At 44.9% G+C, this 21,765-nt stretch overlaps 1 protein-coding gene across 1 annotated transcript in view; it reads left to right on the top strand.

Moving 5' to 3' along the window:
- Window positions 1–14,448: 14,448 nt before the first annotated feature.
- Window positions 14,449–21,765, top strand: part of LOC126547917 (protein Wnt-8b-like) — a 37,241-nt gene continuing 29,924 nt past the window's right edge. The window contains exons 1-2 of the mRNA XM_072288260.1: window positions 14,449–14,499; window positions 17,214–17,247. Of these exons, the coding sequence (XP_072144361.1) occupies window positions 14,449–14,499; window positions 17,214–17,247 (85 nt within the window). The remainder of the gene's footprint in view (window positions 14,500–17,213; window positions 17,248–21,765) is intronic.

The raw sequence follows: 21,765 nt of genomic DNA, 5'->3' as shown, positions 1-21,765 counted from the left end.
CGAATTTCTCGGGAGGCTCTTATATAAAGTTGGGTAAAGATTCTACAAAATAAGATGCCTGAACATCTTAAGGTTATTTCATCTTATAACAATTTTGACCTTTCACCTTCAATGAGAGAGAGTGAGAAACCAAGGAGAGTAAAGGTAGGGAGAGCAACCATGGCAAATGTAAAACAGCGTACATGCTAAGTCGACCTGCTCTTTGATATGCACGATGGTGATATCATCATCATCATCATCATCATCATCATCATCATCATCATCATCATCATCATCCTAGTTACGCCCACTGCAGGGCAAAGGCCTCTCCCATACTTCTCCGACTACCCCGGTCATGTACTCATTGTGGCCACCACCTAACTTTCTGCCGCCCCCTACTACGCTTCCCTTCCCTTGGAATGCAGTCCGTAACCCTTAATGACCATCGGTTATCTTCCCTCCTCATTACATGTCCGGCCCATGCCCATTTCTTTTTCTTGATTTCAACTAAGATGTCATTTACCCGCGTTTGTTCCCTCACCCAATCTGCTCTTTTCTTATCCCTTAACGCTACACTTATCATTCTTCTTTCCATAGCTCGTTGCGTCGTCCTCAATTTCAGCAGAACCTTTTTCGTAAGCCTCCAGGTTTCTACCCCGTAGGTGAGTAATGGTAAGACACAGCTGTTATACACTTTCCTCTTGAGGGATAGTGGCAACCTGCTGTTCATGATTTGAGAATGCCTGCCAAACGCACCCCAGCCCATTCTTATTCTTCTGGTTATTTCAGTCTCATGATCCGGATCCGTGGTCACTACCTGCCCTAAGTAGACGTATTCCCTTATCACTTCCAGTGCCTCGCTACCTATTGTAAATTGCTGTTCCCTTCCGAGACTGTTAAACATTACTTTAGTTTTCTGCAGATTAATTTTTAGACCCACTCTTCTGCTTTGCCTCTCCAGGTCAGTGAGCATGCATTGCAATCGCTCCCCTGAGTTACTAAGCAAGGCAATATCATCAGCGAATCGCAAGTTGCTAAGGTATTCTCCATCAACTTTTACCCCAATTCTTCCCACTCCAGGTCTCTGAATACCTCCTGTAAACATGCTGTGAATAGCATTGGAGATATCGTATCTCCCTGCCTGACGCCTTTCTTTATTGGGATTTTGTTGCTTTCTTTGCGGAGGATTGCGGTGGCTGTGGAACCGCTATAGATATCTTCCAGTATCTTTACATACGGCTCATCTACACCCTGATTCCGTAGTGCCTTCATGACTGCTGACGTTTCGACTGAATCAAATGCTTTTGCATAATCAATGAAGGCTATATATAAGGGTTGGTTATATTCCGCACATTTCTCTATCACCTGATTGATAGTGTGAATATGGTCTATTGTTGAGTAGCCTTTACGGAATCCTGCCTGGTCCTTTGGTTGACAGAAGTCTAAGGTATTCCTGATTCGATTTGCGATTACCTTAGTAAATACTTTGTAGGCAACGGACAGTAAGCTGATCGGTCTATAATTTCTCAAGTCTTTGGCGTCCCCTTTCTTATCGATTAGGATTATGTTAGCGTTCTTCCAAGATTCCGGTACGTTCGAGGTCATGAGACATTGTGTATATAGGGCGGCCAATCTTTCTAGGACAGTGTTCCCACCATCCTTCAACAAATCTGCTGTTACCTGGTCCTCCCCAGCTGCCTTCCCCCTTTGCATAGCTCCCAAGGCGTTCTTTACCTCTTCCGGTGTTACTTGTGGGATTTCAAGTTCCTCTAGCCTATTCTCTCTCACCTTATCGTCGTGGGTGTTACTGGTACTGTATAAATCTCTGTAAAACTCTTCAGCCACTTGAACTATCTCATCCATATTAGTAACGATATTGCCGGCTTTGTCTCTTAACGCACACATGTGATTCTTGCCTATTCCTAGTTTCTTCTTCACTGCTTTTAGGCTTCCTCCGTTCCTGAGAGCCTGTTCAATTCTATCCATATTATAGTTCCTTATGTCCGCTGTCTTACGCTTGTTGATTAACTTAGAAAGTTCTGCCAGTTCTATTCTAGCTGTAGGGTTAGAGGCTTTCATACATTGGCGTTTCTTGATCAGATCTTTCGTCTCCTGCGATAGCTTACTGGTTTCCTGTTTAACGGCGTTACCACCGACTTCTATTGCGCACTCCTTAATGATGCCCATAAGATTGTCGTTCATTGCTTCAACACTATGGTCCTCTTCCTGGGTTAAAGCCGAATACCTGTTCTGTAGCTTGATCCGGAATTCCTCTAGTTTCCCTCTTACCGCTAACTCATTGATTGGCTTCTTATGTACCAGTTTCTTGCGTTCCCTCAAGTCAAGGCTAATTCGAGTTCTTACCATCCTATGTCACTGCAGCGCACCTTGCCGAGCATGTCTACATCTTGTATGATGCCAGGGTTCGCGCAGAGTATGAAGTCGATTTCATTTCTAGTCTCACCATTCAGGCTCCTCCACGTCCACTTTCGGCTAACCCGCTTGCGGAAAAAGGTATTCATTATCCGCATATTATTCTGTTCTGCAAATTCTACTAATAACTCTCCTCTGCTATTCCTAGAGCCTATGCCATATTCCCCCACTGACTTGTCTCCGGCCTGCTTCTTGCCTACCCTGGCATTGAAATCGCCCATCAGTATACTGTATTTTGTTTTGACTTTACCCATCGCCGATTCCACGTCTTCATAGAAGCTTTCGACTTCCTGGTCATCATGACTAGATGTAGGGGCGTAGACCTGTACAACCTTCATTTTGTACCTCTTATTAACTTTAACAACAAGACATGCCACCCTCTCGTTAATGCTATAGAATTCCTGTATGTTACCAGCTATGTTCTTATTAATCAGGAATCCGACTCCTAGTTCTCGTCTCTCTGCTAAGCCCCGGTAGCACAGGACGTGCCCGCTTTTTAGCACTGTATATGCTTCTTTTGGCCTCCTAACTTCACTGAGCCCTATTATATCCCATTTACAGCCCTCTAATTCCTCCAATAGCACTGCTAGACTCGCCTCACTAGATAACGTTCTAGCGTTAAACGTTGCCAGGTTCATATTCCAATGGCGGCCTGTCCGGAGCCAGGAATTCTTAGCACCCTCTGCAGCGTCGCAGGTCTGACCGCCGCCGTGGTGAGTTGCTTCGCAGCTGCTGGGGACTGAGGGCCGGGGTTTGATTGTTGTGTTCATATAGGAGGTTGTGGCCAAGTACTGCACCAGGGGGGCCAATCCTGCTCTGGTGAGAGAGTGCGTTACCGGTTCTGGTCACCGGGATCAGGCCGCACTCCAGGCCTGTTTGTGCAATTTTCTCAACACACGGTTTTTTTTTTTTTGTATTTTCCGGTGGAGAATTGTGCGGCACCGGGATTTGAATCACGGTCCTCTTGCACGGGAGGCGGATACCCTACCGTCCCCGCAGGAGTTAAATTAAAAATTAAATTATGGGGTTTTACGTGACAAAACCACTTTCTGATTATGAGGCACGCCGTAGTGGAGGACTCCGGAAATTTCGACCACCTGGGGTTCTTTAACGTGCACCTAAATCTAAGTACACGGGTGTTTTCGCATTTCGCCCCCATCGAAATGCGGCCGCCGTGGCCGGGATCCGATCCCGCGACCTCGTGCTCAGCAGTCTAACACCATAGCCACTGAGTAACCACGGCGGGTCCCGCAGGAGTTGTACGCCTCATTTAACCTACAGTGGTGCCCTATTTGATCAGTCAAGGTGGACCAATCTGAGCTCGGTTATACCGCACGGATGGCACTCGGCTAGAGAACCTGGTATTTATGACCTGCACATGTGTGGCCATACATAATTGAAGATATATATCTTTCTTTTAGGAGGGTTCCCGTACAGTGATAAAATAAAGGAAAAGACATTAAAAAGAAAGAAAAAGGAAAGAAAAAGGGAAAAAAAAAGGAACATAACAGGTGATTTGAACTCGTGACCCTTGGAATCGTGATCCTTGTGACCCTCGTGACTCGTGACCCTTGGATATATATATATATATATATATATATATATATATATATATATATATATATATATATATATATATATATATATATATATATATACAGGGAGAGAGAGAGAAGGGGAACGGAGGAGCTCGATTTTGTTAATCGTGCCCGCATAAAGCCAACAGACAACGAAGCCAAGGAAAGCACCGGGGAAATTAACTGTGGTTGAAATTGCAATGTAGGAAATAATGAAGGAAAGGGAAATAAAAGTGGACGAAAAGATAACTTGTCGCCGTTGAGAGCCGAACCGCCAACCTCGGCATTACGCGTACGTTGCACTACAAATTGTGCTACAGTGACGGCTATCAATTCGTCCACTAACTTTGATATTTATGTTTATAATATCTAGCCCAAAGAGTGTTAACTAGCGCCACTCAGAGCCATGGTGGGCGGATGTGGAACATTCTTTATTACCCGATGGCGTCACGTAACAAGTGACCTTAGCAGAGCAGGCACGTGGCTAATAAACCATCGCGTGCTACCATATATATATATATATATATATATATATATATATATATATATATATATATATATATATATATATATATATATATATATATAGTATACGGAAAGACGCTAAGAGAGTTACAACAGCCCACCGTAGCGTTTGAAGAGCTTTGCCATAGCATATGCCTCAAAGTTAGTGGTACACTCTAAAAAAGTTACGCTTAATCTCACGCTAAACTGTAAGTTTAAGCGAGACGCGAAAGTAAATGAGGCGTGGGTGACGTTTCAAGCATCACGTGACCGAAAATAAGCGTGCCATTCCTTCATGTAAGTGTGAGGGCAAGACTGCCTGCTATGGTTCTGCCTTGTGCGAGCGTGAGCGAGCCGCTTACGCGTGAGAAACGCAAATCACACGCTTAACATCCCGCGGAGCCTTCGCTCGGGAACTCTCCAGCCCGCTTATAAAAATCAAAATAGGGGGTCCGTGATATATCACGTGATCTGCGCGGAGCGTGGGTAAGGGAGAACAACGCTCTGCGTCTTCTCACTGCCCTGCGGGGAATGCGAAACTTTTCATGGGGAGGCTGAAGGAGACTGGTGTTTTGGAAGCTGCGCTCGACCATCTTTGGTGTGGATTTTCCGGCGGACTGCCACGAGCGACGTTCTTTCATTGCAGCCCAGAACTTCCGGTCTGATTGTCAGAGTTGGTGTGTATCGCCATATTCACTTCTACGGACATTCATGGCGTACAACGCGAGTGGTATATGCATACATTGTGCACTGTGCCGAGTTTACGAGAGTTTACGAGAGAGAATCCACCGCGTTCTGACCGCTACAGAGCAGCACTTTTATATGGATAATGGATATGTTCCGGTCCCTCACCTGCTGTTCATGGACGATTGGAATATGCAGGTAAGAGCATTAGTTATGGTTCGCGTTTACGAAATAGCGGCTAACTTCCAATTTGACATGATTTCCGCTATGTGGTTGTATACGATGTGTGGTGCAAATTTACCGTAATGGTACATTCATTGGAACGCGAGAACCTTTTACGCGAGCAGTAGCGTTGGTCGAAATAGAGAGCAGTCAGCTTCGTGCATTTTTTAACAAGTTTTGCATGACACCGGGCTGTTGAATTCCTCCGAATTGTTCAGTTTACTGTGCTGAAGTACCAAATTCTGTTGTTTTTATTTTATATTCGCCAGCTCACCGTCCTCTCTCTGCCATTTCTCCTCGGGCAACGGTGGCGAGCAGGGAGATGCCACTCTGCATTTTACGCTGTGCTTCTTCTCATGATTTAGAACTTAGTGGTGCATCAGTGTGGTATGCCGTGTATGCCGTGTAGTTGCCGCGTATGCCGCTCATACTATATCGGTGCCTACAAAGTGAAAGTTCATAATTTTGTGAGCTGTTTGTCGACTGACAGTTACCAGCATTTCCAAAGTGCTGCATGCGAGGTTGTAACCACACGTGCTAGTTAATTTGCAACCTCAATTGCCCTTTGAATTAGGATATCTATGTAGTCTAGCTCTGCATAGTTTACATTTTCGGCTCTAAAGAGAACAAGTGTGACTGTGTTCAATGAACATGAATAGGTATACTCTGCCGGTTACAGCTCTTGATTTCCAGCTGCAAACCCATGTCTTTGATTTGACGAAAAATAACAGCGCTAACACATGCAACTACAAAAGAACAAGGACGAGACACAAGTGCTGTTGCGTTTGTGTAGCGCTTGTGTCCTCATCACGTCTGCCCGTGAAGCGCGGTTGCTGATCACTCCTAGCAGGCGTGATTGGTAAGCGTGGAGAAATATCACGCTTAGATTAAGCGTGTAAAAAAACTTCAAACGCAGGCTTAGATAAGTGTGGATTTTTTTAGAGTGTATGATGGCATAGAGTGGAGAGTCTACCAGAATACGGAAAATCAACTTAAGGTATGCAAATAATAGTTGTACCCGACGGTATTTCAGAAACGCCTCTTCAGCCAGTTTTTATGCCGCGGTTGACCGGCAAGGATGCAAAAGAAGCGCAAGAGTCGGAAATCGCTTCTTTTCAGCAATTTTTGTAAATTGTCTGGGAAAACTGAGCATATACGTCCCGCAAAAGACGACTACTGATTATTTTAAATCGTGTCGCGAAATAACAACCCGCCGACAAAGAAAGAATGAAGCACTAATTTAAAATAGACTCCATATGAACCCCCGATCGCTCCCCAATTGTCTATTGTAAGTGCATCACAAATTTTTACCCACGAATTTTAGAAGTATACAATAATAAAATCCGCAAACGAAAGCTCTACGTGAGCTCGTCATCGGTCACTTATAGACTTTCATATCAGGAGCCAAATTAGTAAAGCTTTTCGTATTAGCCTACGCTAATAATATGTCCAACATGACGACTGGCTGTTGTCTGACGAACAGTTCTAGAGAAAAGCTTTTTTTTATTTATTTATTCATACTGCAGGCCAACATACTGGCTCATGCAGGAAGGGCAATACAGTTAACACGGTAATGACAATGCTACAAAGATTATATATATATATATACATATATATAATCAGTGCATAAAAAGGATGCAGCCCATAGCCACGTTACAAAAATCAAAATGCTTGCTTTAGCACAGTAACTACAACAATCGGGCACTAAACACAACAAAATACAGGAAATTTCACATAAAAAACGAGAAAAATAGCGAGAAATACTGCTTATGGTTGTGTTATTTTATGTGACAAATAGTTTTCCAACTCATTTGTGAAGTTCCCTGATTGAAGTACATCAACAGGGAGAGAATTCCATTCGTTTATAGTACGCGGATAAAAAATATTTTTGTGAATACGGGCCCACGAGACGACCAGGAGAGATAGGTTACGCATACACGAGGCAAAAACGTGAGAAGAAGAAATGCAACAGCACGACGGTTGGCAGGATTCGCGTAATTGCGCTGTTCGACCGCACACAAAGTAGTGCACAGCTGAGAAACAGCCTCTGGCGCAATATTAAACTCAAATTCCTCCTCACCTATTCAAATGTGTCCACCGATGACGTAAATTCCGTTACAAGTATTGACCGAAAGTTGGTGGGAGAACTGGCAGAAGAGCGCCCGCACAAAAAAGTCCTGCAACGATATGCACACCCAGTGCGCCAACTGACCTATTCCTCGAAAGGATTACGGTTCTACAGCTTTTCCTACGCAGCTCAGTACGGAAGCGGCGGGGGAGTACGTCGACTGGCACGCAGAATGAAGGTGCATCCGGGAGAGACGGCTTGCTCGTCAGGTGAGCAGGAAGGGTTGAGAAGGGAAGGGGTGGGGCCTAACTGAGAACAGGCCGTAGTTTATCCGGTCATTTGGGAGGATAAGAGCACTGCTTCTGTAGCCGCGTTTGTCGCCTTTGCGGGGCTATAGACACACAAGGCGTCTGCGTGTGGGGTGCTGATCAGGTTACTGTTGTGATACCTTACCTGGAAACGATCAGGGTTGCGGTGCGAGACGAGGCGGGGCGGAGGGCTCCTGCGGGTACAAAGACGCACAGCAGCATCTCGACACCAGAGGTGGGCAGCGGAACACGTGTTTTCAAGAACACTATCACTTTCGACGGCCGTTCTCGAAAGTGTCATGTTTCTTGACGAAAGTAAAGCGTATCAGGTGCTTTACACGTGCAGATAGAGAAGATGACTTTTTCTTTTTAATTCTTATTGCAAGCAATTTACTAAGGTCACATAGCTGGTGGGATTGATTAGGGCACTATAAATATCAATAAAATCGCCATCATCTTCTTGTGATTTCTAATTTACTACATTGGACACTCGTGTGTTGTTCGTTATGGGTTAGAATTCATTCATTCATTCATTCATTCATTCATTCATTCATTCATTCATTCATTCATTCACTGAAGAATACTGCTGCTCTCCTGAGAGATCATCACAGGAAAGGGGGTACTACATAGTATGTATAAAAAAAGCAGATCCCAAAGAAATAGCAGCAACTCAACATTAGCTGGTATAGAGAGAGAGAGAGAGATAGAAAGAGAGAGAGAGGCCCCACCATCTAACGACAGTGTCGGCAGGCTGTAAGATATAATAATCAATAAGGATGGTAATTGGGTCTCTTCTTGAGCGTTTAGATACCAGGAAAAGCAAGACGGCGGGGTAGTTTGACGGGTGCCTTTCTGAAATCTGTGCACCGCTCATGCCTCCTTTCATCAATATAATGTACCCAAGGTCATTGACCACAGGCTACCGTCCGAACGAATAGCAGATGGCATGCGTTCCAATGCATAAATCAATACCACTGAAATCGGGCGCATATTCACAACAAACTTATTACGTTCAGAACTGTTCGTAAGAGCAGACGCCAGCCAATCGTGAGGTCGGACGTATTGTTAACGAAGGCGGCCGGTTTGTACATGGCAAACGGCGCTTACGAACGCAAAGCATTTATGTAACGATCCTTTTAATTTTCTATTCTCTTGGCCCTCTTTTATCGGCTGGCAGGACGGCACTTCTCCGTTAACGTCGGTGTAAATATGCTAGACAGGGGAAAGGAGCCTGTAAGTGGAAACGTACGTTTTGCTTCCAGATTTTTGTAATGCAAGATGAAGTGTTTCACATACTATTCTGGGCGTATATGTCGAGAAATATATTAATTATGTTATACGGCCCAACTCCTGACTCCTTCGACTGCACGGGGTAACGTGTGGGACGTTTCCGTTAAGCGCGAGGAGAGTTAGCTAGGCTTCGTATTTCGCAATTTTCTTAGGCGCTTAACTTTGTATTTATAGTGTAACCGTCATCCAAAGGTATCGTGCTATTTTTTTTTTGCTTTTTCTTTTACACATACTTCGCATTTATAGTGTGACCGTCATCCAGGGGTATCGTGCTTCTTTTTTTGCTTTTTTTGTTACACATATTTATTTACACAGAAAATGACGATGTTTTTTTTTTTTTAATCCAAGCCTTAATTAGGGGCATGGCAACCAGAGGGGAGAGGGGGAGGCACACTGATCCCGTGAGCGCAGGGAGAGTTAGCTAGGCCTCGTATTTCGCAATTTTCTTAGGCGCTTAACTTTGCATTTATAGTGTGACCATCATCCAGGGGTATCGTGCTATTTCTATTTTTTTTTGCTTTTTCTGTTACACATAGTTATTTATACAAAAAATGATGACGTTTTGTTAAAAATCCAAGCCTTAATCAGGGGCGTAGCCAAAGGGGGGGGGGGAGGCACACCGGGCACGTTCACCCCTCTTCCCACCTCGAAATTGCAGTGTACGGTCATTTGACATAAAACGACGTGCGACAACACTCGCCAGCTCCATCTTCCCTCCCCCAGTCAACTTCGTTCCCCCCTTCCCCTCCCCCAGAAAAGAATTCCTGGCCACGCCACTAGTCTTTACAACTGTATACAGAAAGTGACCGCTCGAGGCAAAGTGGCTCGAGCAGCCAGTCGCGCGGCAATTTTTCCTGTATTCGCGGCCTTCTTTCATGCTCGGAAAACACTTTTATGTGGCACGTATTGAGCAACAGAAAGGTGTATAAGGAGTTTTTCATGTTGCTCTACAATTTTCTCATTGACACTTTTCATCGAACTATCGTATTTGAGGAGCTGATGAATTAATTAAGATTAATTATCTAATTAGGCTGAATGAAAAAAATATAATTTGAGTAACTCCAAGCACTCCAAGCGACGGCAAACAACATCACCTTGGTTCTGTCCAGCTACGTGGCATTCGCATATTTTTAAACTATGGCTAAAGTTAGCTGGGACACCCGGTATGTGTTCCATTGTCTCAACTACCACAGTTATCACTGTAGGGATCAGTGGTTCGCCCGCTGCAACTCAGATACCTAATTGCTCGTTCAGTCGATGTCGCAAAGGGTTGTTCAATTCCGATGACGTCAATATCAGCCGAGGGGCTTTGACAGACGCAACCCACGAGGATCCAATATGAACCGAAATACCGTTTACAAAGTACAATGTGCTCTCTACTCCTGTCGCTGCTAAATAAAGACTGATGTGGCACTTCTTATTACTATTTCATCTGTCGCTGCCGGCTAAATTATGTAGCAGCGGGAATGAAAAGAAATTGATTTCCAAAGCAATTTTCTCGAAGTTTCAGCATACGAACATGCCCAACAGTCGGCACTGTAAGTCTGTGATACAACTGATATTCTTACCTTTATCGTTCACATAAGCAAAAATAATTGCGCACTTTCTGCGGCTCGCACATTGCTGTGTTCCCTCGAAAAAAAAAAAAAAGGAACGGAAAATTTGCTTTTTTTTAAAAGAAAAGAACACATCTTTCCACAAGAAATAATTCCTTTTTATCCAGCTGAAACAGGAGTATTACTACGCATGACTTGCCGCCGTCTCTGACATTAGGATTCGCTAATCTTGAGAGTGGCGTGTATAAAAAGAAAGCCTACAGCAATATTTATTTATTTTTATTTATAATACTGTAGCTCTTTTGATGAGAGTCAAGCATGTGGGCGAAATACAAAACATATCATGAGCTCGCGACAGAAAGTGAATAGAAAGAAAAGTATGTGTGTACCGGTACAACCATACAAGTTAGAAAAAACAAAAACAAAGAAAGCATGGTGCAACTGGGATAGTGACAAGTTAAAATACAAATTCAATACGTAAAGACACTACATCAAATATATGCACATGAACACCAACGATTTTAAAGATATAACCTAAGAGAACGTACAAACGACATCGTGAATACACCAATCATATCGTGCAATATGCCACAGAATACATAAGAAATAGTAACATACTTGGCGTAAACATATTTTTTCAGTGTTAGGAGAGTGATTATAAACTAAGGAGTTACAAAAATAATTCTACAACTTTAGGAGTAGTAAGATAACATTACCACTTGTGAAATCTTTTCCGTGGTAAATTGATTGATTAATCGGGTATTTTTTGGCGCAAGGGCCAGTTGTGGCCACAGAGCACCAATTTTTTCCCTGGTAAACTCTGACAATGAATCTGTATTGGTAACAGAAGGATCGAGCTGATTCCATTCCATAATCGCAAGGGGAAAGAAGGAATACTTAAATGGTCATTATTGCAGAGGTATTCTATGAGCCTATGTTTATGTTTGTGTCTTGTAGCTCTTGTTTGCGAATGAGATGTAGCTTGATGTATCGATCTTCTAGTGATAGTGTAGTATCTGAAACAGAAACTTCAGCCGGGAATGCTTTGCTCTGGTCGTCAATGTGTCAAGGCCTCAAAAAGTTAGCAGAGCGCAGGGTGAATCAGTAGTCCTGTACTTGTTACCTATAAACCTAACCGCCTTTCTTTGCACATGTTCTAGTTTTCTTGTATTAGTTGCTGTATGAGGAAACCATATATTGCGTTTCCATATTCTAAAATTGGCCTAATGAATTATTTGTAAGCCAGAAGCTTAACGGACACAGGAGCATGTCAGGGGCATCTTTTAAGAAAGAAGGGCTTTCGCCATGCAGTTGAAGTTATCTTAAATATGTGAGTGTTCCAAACGAGGTCAGTGGTTACAGTTATACGAAGTTATTTATGTTCGGAAACTCATGTTCGGAAAATAAAGGCAAGACCGGTCGATCGTTGCCCCGGCGTTGTGGGGTAGCGGCTTCGGCGTTGCGCTGCTGAGCCCGAGGGCGCGGAATCAAATCCCGGCCGCGGCAGTCGCATTTTGGTGGAAGCGAAATGCAACAACGCCCATGTACCACGCGTTGGGTGCACTTTAAATAACTCCCGGTGGTCGCAATCAATCCGGAGTCTCCCACTACGACGTGCCACATGATCAGATCGTTGTTTTGGCACATAAAACCCCACGAGTTAATTTAATTAAAGTGCGACCGTATGAAAGATGCCTGCTTTGCATTGTTTCCCAAGCCCTGCACAGGAACGCATGTGTGCGCGCGCGCGTGCGCACGTGTCTTACAATATGGTCGCACGTAACAGCGATCCGCGAAGTGTCAAATCACTGAGCCGACGACGAGACAACGTGATTCTCACGCAGAAAGAGCATTGTGCTTCGAGGCGAGGAGTACGCGACTCGATTGAGCATGGCGGCACAGCGCGAGCGCATATAGTGTGTCCATTATCAAAAGCACACGTACCGCATTGTTCTTCTCGGCGACATGCGTGCTCGCGAGAGAGACCTCTTCCCCCGTCTTGAAGAGAGAGTAAAATGAGCTCTGCCGTATAGGGACGCCGTCCTCAAGGCTGCGAGGGAGGCCGTTCCTTTTGTACGCTTGTCTGGTGCGGAGACCACCCAACGCCACCTAAGCAGTGGCTCCCCGTGATGGCCACTGGCGAAGCGGAGGCGAAGCTCTTGGGCGCTGTTTGTGGCTTTCCCTTCTATGGTTCAGTTGCTTCCAGATGCGTCAGCCGGCGAACGTCACCACCTGTACGTCGCGGTTCCCCCTGGGCCAATGTGGCGCCACGGACCTGTTGACTTGGCTGTGTGATCCCAAGGGCGCATCATTCGCGCGTCAGGTCGCTGCGCGAGCTCGAGGTGGAGCGGCGGACGTCATGGGAATCGTAACTTACGTGCTCTCGATACTCACCTTCCTCGTGCTCAACACGTGCTCGTGCTCCTGGTAAGCGTAACATTGAGCTTTGGTCTTTCTTTTTCTTCAATGGTCTCGACACTTGTGCTACAGCATGCTCTGTCTTCATGTTTGATCAGGTGGTTGAGCTTTAGCAGCTGGTGTGACGAAAATAACTGTCTTGAAAAGGTGAAAGCCGCATAAGAAAACAAATTCAATGAAAATTCGTATATTTGCTTTCAATGGAAAAGAGCGGTCTCGGTAAAAGTGTAAAGATTTACTCATACTGGCGGCAACGCGGAATTTGATTGATTACGAAAACCTTTTCGGCAGGTATATGGAAAAGTGTGGTATGGCAAAAAGATGTATATCTATTCGCCAGTATGTCATGGCATAATCTAAAAAAGGCATAAAAGAAACTTACTAAAATCGACTTATCCGGAGCCTAAAACTTCCCCCATATAGTCCTATAGTGCATATTCGCGAAAGAGCAGCTATGAGGGTGGGAGTGCTATGCTGACTGACGAGACCTGCCAGTTTAGCATATAGACTATATAAGAGAGTACAAACGTAAGCAGTTTGGTCGTGGAAGCCGGTTATCAAAACCAAGCAGCATTGTAGTGTAAGCTGCGCTCCGGCTAGCCACTGTACCCCGGCTAAGCATCGTAACTTGTGCTCTCGTTCTCTTCTTTCCTCTTTTCTTTTCTGTATTTTAGTGAAACCTTTTTACAGCCAAGATGTCCCCATACGTGGGCCGATCCCAAAGATAGTGAAATGCCGGGCCGACCCGCGGCGGAGATGAAGCAGGCGTTAAGCACTCCCTATACGTGGGCCGATCCCGAAGATATATATAGTGAAATGCCGGGCCGACCCGCGGCGGAGATGAAGCAGGCGTTAAGCACTCCCTATACGTGGGCCGATCCAGAAGATATATATAGTGAAATGCCGGGCCGACCAGCGGCGGAGGTGCAGTTCGCCATCAAGGGGCCCGCATACACAGCTTCGCTGGTCATCCTTCTTCACAGAGTGGAAGGGCACTGAGTTTTTATTATTACTATTATTATTTTGCGATTCTTGATGAAGAAAACAAGACTCTTAGCGACGTATCCGCTCTCTCGCGCTATTAACATGTAACGCACGCTCTGTTCTCTTCTTACTTCGTGCAAATCAGACGGCTGCCCCACAGTGCCTCAGGTTGCTTCGAGCTATCAGCTCAAGTAACGCTCGACAAATTCCCACATTGGACCGCTTTGTGCGGTGCGCGATTCGTTACCACGAAGCGTGCCGGCCAAAGTTCCATGTGCGCACGCACGTCTTTCTCAGAGCTTGCGCACGTGGAATCTCGAGGAGTCGATCGTTGTAGCAGATCGGAGGCTGAATATACAAAACTTCTAGGCCGGTATTGCCAAAACCGCTCTTACGCTGAAATTGTTCGATTCAAGTCAATCGGAATGACGGACATGTTATTAGCAAAGGATGCTGGCCAACGGGAAACAGCACTTGTGAGTGATTTCTCGCCTTCGATAATGATATGCGAACGGTATTGTTGCAAAGCACTCGATAGCGTATGGATTTCGTTGTCAACGTGAACCCCGATGTTTTAGCATGCGGTCCCGCCTGGTCCCATAATCGCACTTGCACGCGGCTTGGCCCGTGCCCTAGGCCACGTGCTCGTGTGAAGTGAGACCTTATCAGTGCACATCGCGGTATAACCTATTGCTGGTGATCGCGGTATAACCTATAACCTGTTATATTGGCCTTCCGGGTGAGTGATAGTTGTAGATGGGGCCGAGTGTTCAGCATCTAAAACGTTTTGAGAAAACAGAATAACGTGGTAGAGAGGTGTGCACGTAGTTATTTAGCGCGATGCCACTGTTTTTTTTTTCTTTCCTATTTTGAACCGCGCACGTTCCCGTGTACACGTTGGGCAAGGAATCGCGCCAACCTTTGCATGTTTGTGTCAAGGTTGCGACCACCCCTTGACATCGTGTAATGCTCAATGCTCAGTATTATGCCAATTTTGCTTGCTTCTTTTATTGTTGTATCAGCTTCTCTGCTTCATCTGATTGCCACATTTCTGTATTGTAGTATAAATACCGGTGAATTTTCAAATGAATGTACCGTTGTGATTAGCACTCGTCTATTCCATTCTTTCGTCTATGTCTTTCCACATTATATCATTCTAGACATGCAGTCAAAGTGCTTACACATTGCATGCTTCTTTTTTTTTATTCCATGGCCTATATATGTCGAGGCCACTGCATATTAGAGTCGGTGCTTCTGCCAACCGGTCAAGGTTGTCAAACTGCCATGCATGCAGCATGGGTTTTCTTCGTCATACACTTCCAATACTTCGTTTACGCGTTCCATGCGCACTGAAATACCGACTCTGTTTAGTTCTATACTACGCTGCCCAACTGAACTCACGGTATTATCGTGCGCATGTGGTGATGTTACATTTGCCAGTTCGGTGAGGACACAGTGCAAACATCTTTACCGCCGAGATAGAGATAAATATTTGGAAAACGTGGAACTAAACTTGTCGAGGCGGCTAAAACAATTTTCCAAGCATGCGGAAGGAATATAAATCATGCGCGCATTGGTGACGTGACAGGCTCCGGGGATGGGTCAGCCTCTTCTCGGGTTATCGCTCAGGCTTTGGACGGTTATTTTTTATTCTTTGTATTAACATTCGGCACCAATTGTGACGGACATGTGCGATAATACATTTATTAGTGAAAACTTACTTGTCAATAGGGTGACATCGTCAAATGTGAACTTTTCTAGCCTTCGACAGTGTCACAGATCTTATCGTAAAAGTTTGTGCGTGGTTGTCGTTGCCGTTGTCGTTACGGTGCATATGTCTGGTGACAACGACAAAGTAGAGAACCACAGATCGGTATCACCTATCTAGTGGTTTAAAGCAAGCAACTGTGCCTTGAGTTTAAACACTCAAACTAACTACAGCAACAAATGTATTTATGCATGGGCGATCTACAAAAAGCAATCTGCTGTCTTTTCTAAATGATGTTGCATCGGTTGTTGCGGGACGGGGTTCAGGTAGACTTTGTTTACTTTGATTTTTGAAAGGCTTTTATATGATTATTCATACGTCTCTCGTACAAGAGCTAAATATGTACGGCGTTAGTGCCACTCTTTGTTTGCTTATTTTTTAAGCACTAGCTGTATCAAAGTAAAGCGTTTGTTCGTATATACGGGGATGTTTATCGGGACCATATACGGGCTGTTTCTACGAAGATTTTAAAGTAATACTTAAAAAAAGCTGTTCCAAAATAAAAGGGCGGTTTCTTCGGAGGCATGCCGTCATCGGTGCCGAACAAGGGTTGACTGGTGATACATACCAATTAGTTGGTAATCAACAAAAATCAATTAATCAACTTTCAAACTTTCAATTTCAGCGGGCTCGTCGTCATTGGGAAATTGGAGCAAACTCTCCCCGTGCAACCCATATCGACTTTTTGATCTGGAAAGATGCGCTTACCCGCGGAACTGCGACACGACAAATTTCGGCTATTGGAATGCGCGAAACCGAAGTTCGGAGGCTGCAGCGAGCACGTGCAAAGCCGCGCCCCTCGAGGCGACGTTCTGCTTACGTCACCTAGCTGCGGGCGGCCGTCGCGCTGCGGCTCCGTGCTCCTCGCTGTCGCAGCGCACAATAAGCGCAGTACAAATTTCATATATCTCCCGCAGGTGGCGTAGTTACTATGGCCTCGCGCTACTGAAGCCCGAGAGCGCGGGATCGAATCTCGCCCGGCGCGGCCGCCTTTCGATGGGGTTGAAATGCAAAAAAGCCCGCGCGCCATGCATTGGGTGTGCACGTCACTATGCATTGGATGCCATCCGGAGTCCCTCACCACGACGCGTCTCATAATCAGATCGTGGTCTTGGCACGTCAAACCCCAGCATATATTTATCTTAATATATATTGCGTGCTTTTTCTTATGTTTAACGATAACGTCCATCGTGCCAACATGTTGCCGTATGCCCTGTTTGGCTCTCATTTTTGTCTTACACCCGACCGCAAGTTACCTCCGCTAAGTGACATTTCGGTCAGGTTATTTTGCCATTGCATTTAAATTCACGTTTTGTACCATTTGGTAATGTAATCTGAATGAAGCGGTAAGATATTGTATACGAAATTAATGCGCGAGGGAATGAGCGTGACTTATTCCTGGCATATTTTATTCTCTTGCAGGTCCCTAGAGAACCATGTGTTGTCTGGATCAAGGGTACGTTGCACGCCGATGCTTGCGAATTCCATAACTAGCGTTCTTGTCTTGTTTTGTAGTCTTGTGCGCATGCTTCTAAAGACAGATTCTAGCTTCTTCACTCAGGACTCGTTTGTCCGGTGACGAGGAGGCTTGCGTTTTAACTAAGCAGTCAAATAGGTCAATGTATGCAGATCCCATCACATGTATGCACAGAATGGGGGAGTGGTACGCTCCGAAGTGCGTTTGCGCCGCCTATCAAAGGCGAATGGTTCGCGATGGATTAGTAGTAAAGCGACTACCACACGGGGTGTATCTACGACGTACTCCCTGCTTTGTGTCGCGCAACGTGACGCAACAGCATGCTTTGTAGGTTATAGCTCGTCCATTTGGCGTTGTGCGCTGAGCGCGCTGTAGTCCCGTCCGCAATGAGTTCCATGTCTTCAACGGTTAAAGAGGTATACATACTCGATCCATGACGCGCATATTGACCACAATACGAGCGGCGATATCATAAACGCGCCGACGCCGGACGACGCGACGTCAAAAGTACGCTTGAACAGGCGCTGGGTAGTCGCGATAGAGAACATTCACGCAGCGATCGATCATGAAGAGCTCTTACGAAAGAAAATCCTTCTATAAAGATCAGCCCCTATTTCTAACTTTATCGTACTTATGTAGTAAAGCCTATATAAAATATACGCTCATTCATGTGATACGACAAAACTGTACGCGGTGGCAGCGACGTTTTAGTGGTTAGATCATTATTTTTTAATTAAGAATAGGCAAATTGAGTAGCAAGTACAGTAATGGATATCTGAAGCACATATGTTTGAACAATGTTTTTTTAAAAATTATGTTCAATTTCAGGAATGACTACTATAACCTGAATTAAAGCGCATACCTTGATTGAATTCAAATATTAAACATTCATTATAGTAGGTTAATTTAAAGGAAGTGTGCCTCATAAAAACTAGGTGTCTTTCGTGCCGTAGTTCATTTGTGCGACAACTTATGCGACACCTGGGACAGCCCGTATTCGAAAAAAAACTTCTCTTGCGTGACAGCATTTGCTCATTGGTCAGTGTTCGAGTTACAACCGGTAATGATGGCGATTGCCGTGATAACGAGACGACCGTCCTTGCAGCAGCCAATCACGGACGGCACTTACGTAAGAGAAACCTCACGAATATGGGTCAATTGTCTGTTACTTTTTCTAATGCATTAATAGCCTTATAGCATGCACAGTGAATGCGGACATGTGGGCCTGTATGCAAATGCTTACGCTATAACTGTTCGTAAAAGCAAGGTTGGACATATTATTAGAAAAGGCGACTGACCAATGGCAAAAAGCACTTGCAAACGTAAAGCCTTGAAAATTCAGTCCGTGGCCCGCATTCACACCCAGCATTTACTCGAACCAGGAAGCCGAACTACCTACGCAGGTAGCTCGGCTTTGCGGCATCATGTGATCTGTAATGTGTACTCGTTATCTATCTATGTGTTCTAAGTGTTATTTACGGATTGCCGAGAAGCATATCCTGCAGCAGCGGTGCGTTCCCTAAATATCTTGCATACAACGCCGCTTGTCAGATAGGAAAAAAAGAAAGAAAGAAAGAGGGCGTGAAGAGACAATGTTGTATTCCAGTCCAGACAGCCAGAAACAGAAAGTGTGCCTTCCTCTAGGTACAAAACACAAACCTTCAATTCAGGGGGCTGGACGGCCACCTTGGTTGGTAAACTTTGTCGCCTCAGTTGTCGCCTGCGTCTATGCTCCCCGCTGGGAGAAAAACTAGCGTATTGGCCCTTGACGTCCGCTCGGGAGCCTTTCACTTCGACCCATGCGCAGCTCTCACTTTGAATCCTGCGGATATTGTTAGCCTAAACACCATAATTTAGGGCTTACACTTCTTCTAGGAAGCTTTTCTTTTTTCTTCTCTGCAGTGAACCATGTTTTTGGATTATCCTCACGCCACGAGAAAATTGTTACGAAAATTTTCTTGGGCGCTTTTTCCTTGCTCGAGGCTTCTAAAGAGAAACGAAAGAAAGGAAGAAAAAGAAAAAAAAGATATGTTTCGCAATGTGTGGTCCTTCCTTTCGCTTCTGCACGGACGAATGATGACAATGCTCGCACCTCGCATAAATAGCCACCGTTTCACAGGTTGGGCGCGCGTCGCTGGGAACTCTTGGCAGCGGAATGCGGCAAGCACTCGACGAGTGCCAATCCCAGTTCAAGTGGGACCGCTGGACCTGCCCGGAAAGTTCATTCAACGTCGTCTCCAAGCACGGAAAACTTCCAGGTTCGGTTGCCAAACAGTTTAAACCGCTTCTGACGTGCCCTGCATCCAACCAGATTTAAACTGTATGACGCAATATATATTTGTCCAAGAAGAGCCTCGTGCGAATGTTAATCAACTTCAATTTGTCAGTTTGTCAAGTCAGTTTGTACGCATATCGCCAGAGGCGAGTGCTACTCGTTCAAGTCGCGGTTCTCTTGGCCTTACTATAATAAACGAACGGCGTTCCTCAGAACATTTTAGCGCGTGCTATTTGAGTTTGGGCATTAATATTTTGTGGATTACACTCATTTTACTGTCATTTGTTTACATGTTACTATTTAAAGAGATTGCACATAAACTAGAGAAAATATCTTGCTTTTTACTGAAAGATCTCGCGTTTGATATCTTAGGTGAGTACAGAAAGGTGCAAGTATACATAATTTTTTTTCTTCGCATCAGGACATCACGCGCTGAATTTGGCGCAGCAGGTAAAACGAGGAAGATTTTTGCATTGCTTCCGGAGAGGTTCTGGTAGCAAAATGGTTAATACAGAGGGAAGAGAAAGAAAGAGAGAGGGGAGAGAGGGAGGGAAGGGGGGCGAAAGGAAGTGATTTTAACCAGGAAGCAAACTACGGTTTTCTACCCTGCACGTGGGTTGGGCAAAAAAGGGTTAGAAAGAAGGAAGAGGGAGAGAGAAACAGAAAAGGGAAAAACAACAAATATACAAGAAGTACTAATGGCGTTCAATGAGTCCTGCAGGTCGCAAAAAAATCGTAGTGATGTTATTCTGATAAGACACAAGGTCATGTCTACTTTGGAGGATTGTCTCTTCCGACAGAAGTCGACCGTCGAACTTTTTGAAACTAAAGTTGTACCATATTGCCTGCACGCGGCAGATGTGAAGGAGCAAAATTCATCACGCTAGTGTAGTTACTTGCGCTTTACTTAACATCGGCGTCTCTGTTGCGTTGAGGCAAAACGTCACACGCATCTAATTAGTACTTCAATCTGCAAAACGGGAGCCACGTCATCCGCTCAAAATGTGAGGCTATTTTCTGGTGAAACAGACTCTGTCATTACGGATCAGGGCCCGAAAAATAAAAGACGTTCCATTTCCAATGCCGCCACCGTAACATAGCCACAGGACAAGCAGTGACACGAAGGATTACTCGTTCGAGGCGCTTCCATACCCTTCTCATTCATGAGGCTGGCCTCGGCACGCTTGCTAATTAAGGGCTTAAAGCATGTTCCAAGACACGGCTGCCGTTGCCTGCAAGAGTGAAAATCCCTCAAGGGGCACTGCATCTGCAGCACATGTTAGTGGCACATAAAGAAATGTAATTTTTCTATTGTACTTATTTTCCCTATGATTTCCTTTGTTCGTAGAACACAAAACTTTCATTCCGACCAACGCACTGCGCAGACCCGCTCAAAAGTAGCATTGCTCTGGTGGGCTGACGAAATATTCTATTCGTATATTTTATGTTTTAACGAACGAAAGATCGCAAGAAAGAAAGAAAGAAAGAAAGAAAGAAAGGAAGAAAGAAGGAAAGAAAGAAAGAAAGAAAGAAAGAAAGAAAGAAAGAAAGAAAGAAAGCGCGCCTCGAGCTTTGAGTTGCGAGACATTCTCGGCCCGCGGAAAAGCAGCAATTGCACAATGCGTGCAACGATAGCGTTTGTTTGGGCCCGCACTCACAAAAAAGCTGTTGCACTAGACTTATTCGTAAGAGCAAACTCTAACCAATTAGCGAAGGCGGCCAGCCACTGGGCAAAAATCACTTAAGAACGAAAAGCTTCGGGAATTCGGCCCCTGATTTTTTTAAGGTCGATGCATAACTTATTGATACTTTATAAACAGCTTGTGCACCTGCGTGTGTATGTACTATGTGTGCGTTTATACGATCCCTTTGTATGTCATAATTATCACCCAGCACCCGGAGTAGCAGGCCAGGCCACCAGTCAGGCTAGCGCCTACAGCTGGTCATTAAAATCATATTCACCTCTCTCTCTTTCTCGGCATGGTAAAAAAAAATGGATTTCTGCTAGTCTTCATCGCCAAGCATGCTAAGCCTTTTGATGTCATCGCAGTAACTGAAACGCCGTTGAAGAAAAGAGAAAGCGTTGTCATTCCAGAACACATCAAACCAACGTAACTCACTATATCGTGGTGGTGGCATTGTCGTACTTCTGGCCAAGAACGAGGTAACGCTTACCACGCTATCGTACGTTACTGTTGGTTCCCCATACAGTGTGTGTGCGT

Source organism: Dermacentor andersoni, chromosome 1 (assembly GCF_023375885.2).
Source record: "Dermacentor andersoni chromosome 1, qqDerAnde1_hic_scaffold, whole genome shotgun sequence".
Taxonomy (NCBI): Eukaryota; Metazoa; Arthropoda; class Arachnida; order Ixodida; family Ixodidae; genus Dermacentor; species Dermacentor andersoni.
Note: the sequence above shows the minus strand (reverse complement) of the source record. Positions and strands in the feature narration are given on the sequence as shown.